This window comes from Spinacia oleracea, chromosome 4 (genome assembly GCF_020520425.1).
Source record: "Spinacia oleracea cultivar Varoflay chromosome 4, BTI_SOV_V1, whole genome shotgun sequence".
NCBI lineage: Eukaryota > Viridiplantae > Streptophyta > Magnoliopsida > Caryophyllales > Amaranthaceae > Spinacia > Spinacia oleracea.
In genome coordinates this window covers 48792083-48801307 of record NC_079490.1, presented here as the reverse complement: position 1 = coordinate 48801307, position 9225 = coordinate 48792083, and the positions used below count along the sequence as shown (strand labels likewise).

The following is a 9225-nucleotide window of genomic DNA, read 5'->3' as shown; positions in this document are numbered from 1 at the left end:
TCCTAACTCATAATAATAATAAATAAGTAACGATCAACTAATTTCATATGAATAATAAATAACTTATTCGCTAGGGGTTAGGGTTAAGGGTTTAAGGTTAAGGCTTTATGGTTAGGGATTTAGGGTTTAGGGTTTAGGGTTAAGGGTTTAGGGTTAGGGATTTAGGGTATAGGGTTTAGGAATTAAGGGTTTAGTGTTTAGGGTATATGGTATATGGTATAGGGTCACTAGTAGAAAAAACCCCTGTTGCAACCCCCTTATTGCAGCGTACATGTATTAATACGCTTCAACAACCAGTCGGTCAACGCGGGTCAAATCATTTAAAGAGTTGTTGCAGCGTACAATTTAAAAGCCCCTTGCAAAAAGTTTATCGCAGCGCACATTTTAAAAGCCCCTTGCAATAACCCGTTTTTGTTGCAGCGTACACTTTAAAGCCCCCTGCAATAGCCCGGGTAAAATTGTTAGCTGCAATGTTGGTTGAGAACAAATTCAAAACAAATTAATCGAGAATCAAAACTTCAGTCCCCGCTCAACTCCCTTTCTTCTTCCCTTGCTTTCCCAGCTGCTTCGTCCCCTCCAAAAAAAAAAACCCTTCCCTGTCAAGACAAAAAAGCTTTCCATGCGTCGTCAATCGGTGGTTCTGGTTCCTCGTCGGTGGTTTTGGCCTCCTCGCCAGTCGCCGGTAGTTCTGGTCTCTTTTCTCGCCTCCTCTCCACCTGTTAGCTTGCTCGGCCGGTAGTTCCAAGAAAGAAGTTAGCTTGCTCGGCCGGTGGTTCTCCGTCAATCTCCTCGCCGCGGCAAGTAATTATCCTCCCTGTCCCCTCTTGATTTTTGTTTTACGAATTAGGGTTTGTTCAATTCTTTTAGAGTAGACAGTTTTCTATTGCCTCCGGGCTCCGGCTGGGTCCAAACTCCAGACTAAGTTGGGGCAGGATAGTAGATATGCAGTTGATTATTGCAGTTAGAATTACTTCCACGCACTTGATTATTGCAGTTAGAGTTGTTCGATTCTTTGTGAATAAAAAGAAAACTCTGTAATTGCAAAACTCATCAAACTCGATTTTCTGTGAATAATAACTAGGTCATTGAAGATCTTAATTGGATTTTCAGTTGGATGCTTTTGCCTTGTATCTGTTTTAATTGAAATGAACACAAAGGTAATGTTGGCTTGTTATGAAATTGGAGTCCTATCGTTTGTTTAAAGTATTTGCTTAGTTCAAGTACTATGTTCTAGGGTTTGGCTTTCAAAATTTGTACTTTGTCAAGCTTTTCTAAAGTTTCTTTACTATAGTCAGTTTAAATGTAACGTAACTTGCTCAAGGTAAAAGAGAATGAGGATGGTTATTACTTGCTTTAACATAATTTGATATGTGTTGATTGCTGGCTGAATTTCTACTGACCTAATGCCTAAAAAATTTTTGTCTTCAAATTACAAGGTTGGTTGTAGGTATGCTCGTGAAGAGACGAGACATGATAATGGATCACTGCCGATTTAGGACTACAACATAGAGCTGGCGAATCAAAGAGGACAGAAGGTTAAATTGGAGTCTGAGTCTGAGCAAAGGTTTGTGCTTGCTTACTGCAAGTTTTACTTTTTACACTATCTGGGCTCCTGAATCTCTCCAGATTACTTTACTCAAAAAAAAAAAAAAAACATTAAAAGTATTAAAAAAAACAGTTCCATTCTCCAGATTTCTGATAATGCTGGGTTTTTGGTTGATTGATATTGTTCATTACTTGAGGGAAATTATATTCAAAATGCTGGAATATTCCCGTTTTTATTGGGTTCTCAGGAATTTCTCCCCTTTTTTTGCATATGTTTCTGGGATTTTTCATAGGTTGATTTGCTTTTGTTGAATTTTCTCTCTGGGGTCTGAATTGGTTACCCAACAGTAATAAATAGTTTCTCTGGGATCTGCTGGTATTGTGGTTTGATTTGCTGATTCAAGATGTATCATTGTAATTGTTTCATGTTTGGCTGTAGTAGATGTTCGAAATCCCATCTGTTTGACATGATTGCACTAGCAAATTTTGGAACGAAATAGAATGTTCTCCAAATGTATATATTTGGAATTCCATTTATTGATACAATAATGGTTTGTTCCTTTCAAGGTTGGTTTTCCTGGGAAAAAATTCATTCAATTGAGAAACAAACACTGTGTTCTTCTTCAATGGGAAGGTGGAAAATCGGACTCCAGATGTCTACAAGGAGATACAGACTTGGATCATGAAGAGGTGTCATGCCAATCCAAACACAAACATTGAACTTAAATATCTGTCGGAGCTGTCTATTGGGGATATAGATGCAAGGCAAGAAATTATGGAGTTTCTAGGTCATTGGGGTTTGATTAACTAACATCCTTTTCCTCAGAATGAGCCTAATGTTGATGCCGATCCAAATACAGATGCTGACAAGGCAGAGCAAACAGACTCTTTAATTGAAAAGTTGTATCAGTTAGAACATAAGCAATCCTCTGTACAATTAGTTCCAAGAGCCAACGTGTCAGCAGCGGCAGTGCCTTACATTCTCCGCAACCCTACATTCTTCGCACAGATAATAACAACATCAACAATGTCAGCAGCAGTGGAGCAAACTCCGCAACCCTACATTCTTCGCCTTCAACAATCCCTTGTCTCCTGCTCCAAGGTCCCCTCCCGCATTTCTTTCAAACTTCTAAAATTTATGATCAGATTTATGCAAATGATTGAATAAAACCCTTTTAACAATGTTTACTATGTACACTTTACTGAGTTTTTGTTGCAGGCAGTTGAAGCTGGTGATATTCGTCAATCGGAATAAGTAATTTTTGGGATTGTTGAGTTTCTCAGCTCAATTTCTGATGCTGCTGTTTCAGATTTTGATGATGAAGAAACCCAGATAATAACATACTGCAATCTACCTCCTATCTTTTAGTTGTTTATTATTCCCTAAAGAATTTTGAACACCTGGGATAAGTAAAGCAGCCGTTCAAGAAATATACTACAAAACATGAGATTGGGCCTTTGATGCAAATTTTTGTTAAGCAAATACTACAAATATACAAGCTAGAATTTGTGAAATTGTTTTCAATGTGAATCATCAGAAAGATTTAATAACTAAATGCAACTCTTGATAGTGGCTCAAATGACGGTGGAATTGGGAGCCCGATTGAGTTGAAGACTTGAAGTACATATATGATATATCTGCTTAGATTGTTAATTCATTTTCTTGATTTTACTGTTAAATTATGCTTCATTGACATCATTGTCTACTTGTGATTGTATTTTGCAGATATACAGTTGGAAAATATGGGAATTCCAGGCAATTCTGCAAGGTAAATCAATGAAGATATGAACTGATTTTTGAACAACTTTAAAAATTGCTATGGTGTGCCTTATACTGCGTGGATACTTCTGAATTTAATTCAATTGTTTGACATCTAGCACATATGGTTATTTATATTCTACCAGTCAGAACATTCCTCTGTCATCTATATGTTTTGTTTTTGTTTGTTTGTATGTTAAAGTAATATATTTAGGTTTGACATCTGCCATAAATGTTAGAGCACTATGCTTCAACTGTTTTTTTCACTTTATTCGGCTACTCTGCAGCAAAGAGGAACAAGGTGATGAGGCGACAAACCACCTTTGCTTTCCATCATGGATCACATCCATGGAGCAGAAACCGGTTTTTGATTTGGATGGTAATTTCATAGTTTCTTTTTGTGACAAATTATTTATTCTAGTCCACCCAGGAGGTAGAAACCCAGATTTTGATAAAACCCTTTTAACAATGTTTACTATGTATATAGTTAGAAGTGTTGGGGTTATGCATCATCTATGGAAACTACATTACGGGGTGGATTGAGTAGCCATGCCCCAGATGTTTCGGGTTAGGGCACCGTCTAGTGACAATAAATTTAACTGTGTGGCTTCTGATGGTTTCTAACAGGCTATTGTCGATGCCCTTTCATTTGAGTTGCCCAAAGTTATTGCCAAGTTTGCAGGAGTGTCCGAGAGTTGCCGTGGGATCGTTGAAACTATTATTGCTCATTTCTTGACAAAATGTAGCCCACGGGACATGATTTCAGTATTCTCCGAGGTAATAATATTCTGGCCATTGTCCTGATTCTTTCCATGTGTTGTTGACTAGTTTTACTATTTTCGAATTTGAGAATTTAGCACTGCACTTTTAGTCCATTAATAATCTTGAACAATCACCCATAGTTAATCTCTCATAAAATCATCAACGAGAATAAAAAGATTGAAAGAATGTTCAAATAGATAGGTTGTAGAGAAGTCATTACAAAGGTTATAAAAATTGCAAATAAGCATCAACGGGATTAGAAAAAGGTGGGAAGGAAGACCGAGGAAGGGAGATGGAGGTGGCGTGAAGTATGAGGAGTGGACTAGAGGTGTTAGGTTTTTGTTTAAAAATAAAATGGAAATAATTGATGGAAAATAAATAGGAGTGCATCCAGGTTAAAAAAAAAAAGGTGTATGTGATAAATTTTGAGAAAGTATACTTAACTCTCAGGTTCCTACCCGCTCTCTATTCGTATTTAGGTTTAGTTTATAAAATATTTTATGTAAGACAAGGGAATATAGAACGGTGGGGTATCCGACACGTTTCTTTTATTATAATTATGTAAAGCAATTTTCTCACTTAACTGTTTTATATTCTATATAGAGCGGTCATGTCACTTGAGCATTTCATATCTTATGCTTTCTATTCCCAATTTTGTAGTAGTGAGGGTTTAAAATCCTATTTTGGTTCATAAGTTGAGAGTTGGGAGCGAAAACGACTATTTTAGTCAAAATATGCCATATAACGATCAAACGAGACTAAAATAACATTTTCGTTCCCAACTTTGAACCAAAGAACCTAACGATCCATTTCAAACTTATTACATGATTAATATGCTTAGTTTTAAGTTTTCAATACTCATTCCAATCTATTAATGCACATTCAAGGCTCATTAGGTCGTTATAGGTCATATTTAGGCTAAAATGACATTTTCGCTCCCAACTTTGAACTAACAAACCTAAGACTCATTTCAAACTTACTACATGATTCATATGATTATTTTTAACTTTCCAAGACTCAAACCAATCTATTTATGCACATTTGAGACTTGTTTGGCCATTATAGGTAATATTTAGGCTAAAATGACATTTTCGCTCCTAACTTTGAACTAACAAACCTAAGGACTCACTTCCAACTTATTACATGATTAATATGATTAGTTTTAAGTTTCCAAGACTCAGTCCAATCAATTTACGCACATTTGAGACTTATTTGGTCGTTATAGGTCATATTTAGGCTAAAATGAGGCATTTTCGCTCTCAACTTTGAACTAACGAACCTAAGAACTCATTTGAAACTTACTACATGATTCATATGATTAGTTTTAACTTTCCAAGACTCAATCCAATCTATTTATGCACATTTGAGACTTGTTTGGCCATTATAGGTCATATTTAGGCTAAAATGACATTTTCGCTTCGAACTTTGAACTAACGAACCTAAAAACTCATTTCAAACTTATTACATGATTCATATGATTAGTTTTAATTCCAAGACTCAATCCAATCTATTTATGCACATTTGAGACTTGTTTGGCCGTTATAGGTTATAATTAGGCTAAAATGACATTTTCGCTCCCAACTTTGAACTAACGAACCTAAGGACTCACTTCCAACTTATTACATGATTAATATGATTAGTTTTAAGTTTCTAAGACTCAATCTGATCGATTTATGCACATTTGAGACTTGTTTGGTGGTTATAAGTCATATTTAGGCTAAATTAAGGCATTTCCGCTCCCAACTTTGAACTAAAGAACCTAAAGACTCATTTTAAAACCTTTTAACATGCTTAGTTTTAAGTTTCCAAGACTCCTTACAATCTATTTACGCACATTTAAGGCTCATTGGGTCGTTATAGGTCATATTTAGACTAAAATGACATTTTCGTTTCCAACTTTGAACTAAAGAACTTAAGGACTCAATTGAAACTTATTACATGATTAATATGATTAGTTTTAAAGTTTCAATACTCATTCCAATCTATTTATGCACATTTAAGTCTCATTGGGTCGTTATGGATGATATTTAGACTAAAATGACATTTAATCTAATGCTCCCATCAAATTTTTGTTTTTGAAGGTATATACTCCGAGGAATGCGCCTTATGCTAGTGAGGAAATTGATGTGGTTCGTGAGAAATTGGCTAAATTTTTACCAGCAAGTATTTATTATTGGCCCGAGCGCGCTTGGTCGAGTTGTTTGATATTAAAATGTATGCGTACGTTGAAATTGGAACGTACAAATATTTAAATGTAGTACATGCACTTTGGTTTTGGGGTATATTAAATATAAAAAACAACAGTTATTGTTTTTATATTTGTTATACAGGTTGCGATATTCTATTATTGTTGTGATAGGTTTCTATATTTGGTGCAAGGCACTCTAGGTATCCCTAAATAAAACTAAAATTTTCCCGCCAAAAGTGCTTTGTTGCAGCGTACATATATATGTGTACGCTGCAACAAGGGTGTAAAATTTGGCAAAATTTCAGACTTGTTGCAACCTACAAATAGATGTACCCTGCAACAGGTTGAGTCTTTTACAGCGTACATGAATTTGTACGCTGTAACAAGTCAAGATTTTGGCCAAATTTTTGACACTTGTTGCAGCATACATGCATATGTACGCTGCAAAAAAGTACATTTTGCAGCGAACATTGTACGCTGCAACAAGTCCAGACTTGTTGCAGGCCCCCCAGTTGCAGCATACGATGTACGCTGCAACAGGGGTCTAAAAGCCCGCTGCAACAAGGGTTTTTTCTACTAGTGGGTATAGGGTATAGGGTATAGGGTATAGGGTATAGGGTTTAGGGTTTAGGGTTTAGGGTTTAGGGTTTAGGGTTTTTAGGGATTAGGGTTTTTAAGGGTGAAAACATATAAAGAAACCCTAAAATGTGAAGCAAACATCAATTGGAAGAGTCGTGATCCGGACATAACATCAATCGGAAGAGTCGTGAGCCGGACATGTTCGTCTTGATCTGGCCATGTTAGTCATGATCTGGACATATTAGTCCTGATTTAGAGGTCTAATATTGACATAATATGTACAGAGTCGATTGACATGTTAGTCCTGATCTGGACATGATATGTACACTTCTGATTTTAATATCGTGGTTCTGTAAGGACATGAGCAGGTAGTCAAGATTTTAACAAATTTTTAAGGATCGGTTATGTTATCATAACATGCCGGTTCGTCTCCGACCCGAAACACTGGGTCTTTATCAAGCATTTGTAAACCCAAACCCGAATTAAGAAGCATTTAAAACCCAAACCCGATTCAACCCAATTTTGACTTTTAATCTAACTACTATGCAAAGTTATGAAACATAATAACAAAACAATTATTACAATAATACAAATAATTCTGACCTGACCCTATTGAACCCGAACCCGAAAGTCCTGATAGTGCACTGACTATTACACTAATACAAATAATTATTATAATTAATATTAATACGTGTTAATTTAATTACAAGGCTTTGTGAACTTATAATAATAAGAATTACTTAGTCATGATCGTCAAAATAGTAATTTCAAGTATTTCCTTCTATTGTTGGGTTGGCAACATTTTTTCTAGGATTATTAAAAGGAATCCCAAGAGATATTGGAGAAGATTATTTCAGATTTGTCTTCCCAAGAAAGACAAATGTACAAAAAATTTCTCTCACATAAGTACAAATAAAATATTCTTAAAAATATTCCCATTAGATAAGTCCAAAATTATATTGGGAAGATTCTTTGTTTTGGAAGGTCTTGTCTAATACAAAGACCTGATTTAGCAAGTAAGCACGTGTATAAATATTCACTTATTAACTTAAGGTTTTCCCAGTAAAACCAAATGACACTAAACTATAACCAAATACTAGTCAACTTAACTCAAATGGTACTTAAAATTTACTAAATGGTACTAAAAAATAAATAAATGGTACTTAAAATTTGCTTTGAAGTGAAGGAAGTTAGTTACAATACATTTAATTTTTTAAATTAATAAACCCTAAACCATAAAGCACCGAGCCTAATAACAGTACATATAAAATAATTTACTACTACACTCCTTGCATTTAATATAATGTATTTAATCTAATGTACTACCTTATGCATCACCATTTCCGTCAGACGACCAATCAGAAAATGATTCGGCACCTGAATCAGGGTCGCTAGCATACATTTTTTCATCATGTTTCTGTTGGGCAATTTGTAGTTTTCCCAAATGATCGACTGGATAAGTATCATGGTCGGAGGGTTGACAATCTGCTATTAAGTCTAAACTAGCTTTGGAGCCCGTTTAAAGAACGAGCAATTATATAGTGTTTGTTAAGCCGTTTTTTTAAAGTGTTAATTTTATTGAGGGCTCGTGATTTTACTTAGAGTATATGATTTATATAGAGGTGATCAAAATTCTAAGTTGAAAAAAAAATATAAATTATATGGTGAATTATTATTAAGTGTTAAATAGGGAGATGAAGTAGTAGAGGTTGAATATGAATTCAATGGTTAATTGATGTTGGATGAGGAAGAAGAAGTCAAAAATGTATTGAAGTTGTTAGATGCTTCGTATAACAAACAACAACATGAAAAATTAAAAAAAAAAAATTAAACAAAAAAAATCATGGATGAAAGAAAGAGGTGACATATGTCATCTAATAATAATAAAAAAACTATGGATAGAAAAATGAGGTGACACGTGTCATCTAATTATGTATGGTGATCCTTTTAAAATACTAGGTATAGACTAGGTATAGATTTTCCATCTCATTAATCCCATTCACCTCAAACATTTTACTCTTGAAGACCATATACTCATCGTCATCCTCTAATATCTCCATTGGATCGTTGGGTGAAAAATTCAACCAGTTAACTACGGAGCTCCACCCAACTTCTTCAGTGGGATGAATGCCTTCGAAAATTCTACCAAGTAATAAAACACCCCAATAGTTGCCACTCAACTCCACCTCATCTTGCAGGTTTATTGCCATTGTCTCCCAACTCCGAATGGGCATGGTTAGCTGAAAGAACTTTATCAAACATCGGTGAAAGTTGGGGAAAGTACGGATCCTAACCAATGTTGTATGGAGATTTTCAAGGTGGAAAACGAATGCAATTTTATAATTTTGAAGTAAGTAATACATAAAACCATATGCTTCTTTCCGGAAGTATC

At 35.2% G+C, this 9225-nt stretch overlaps 1 protein-coding gene across 3 annotated transcripts; it reads left to right on the top strand.

Moving 5' to 3' along the window:
• The first annotated feature begins 492 nt into the window (after positions 1–492).
• Positions 493–6382, top strand: LOC110800440 (uncharacterized). 3 transcript variants are annotated; one of them, XM_056826481.1, is made up of 9 exons: positions 495–801; positions 1082–1157; positions 1437–1564; positions 2113–2310; positions 2406–2647; positions 3272–3314; positions 3592–3683; positions 3932–4081; positions 6148–6382. In XM_056826481.1, exons 4-9 carry the CDS (start codon positions 2304–2306, stop codon positions 6316–6318), a joined length of 705 nt encoding a protein of 234 aa, XP_056682459.1. In that variant the 5' UTR covers positions 495–801; positions 1082–1157; positions 1437–1564; positions 2113–2303; the 3' UTR covers positions 6319–6382. The 3 variants fall into 3 exon arrangements, 2 of the variants coding, with proteins under 2 accessions (XP_056682459.1, XP_056682458.1); XM_056826480.1 differs by lacking the exon at positions 1082–1157; XR_008918508.1 differs by lacking the exons at positions 1082–1157; positions 3932–4081; positions 6148–6382 and having other exon boundaries at positions 493–801; positions 2113–2647; positions 2765–3314; positions 3592–3689.
• The last annotated feature ends 2843 nt before the right edge of the window (positions 6383–9225 follow it).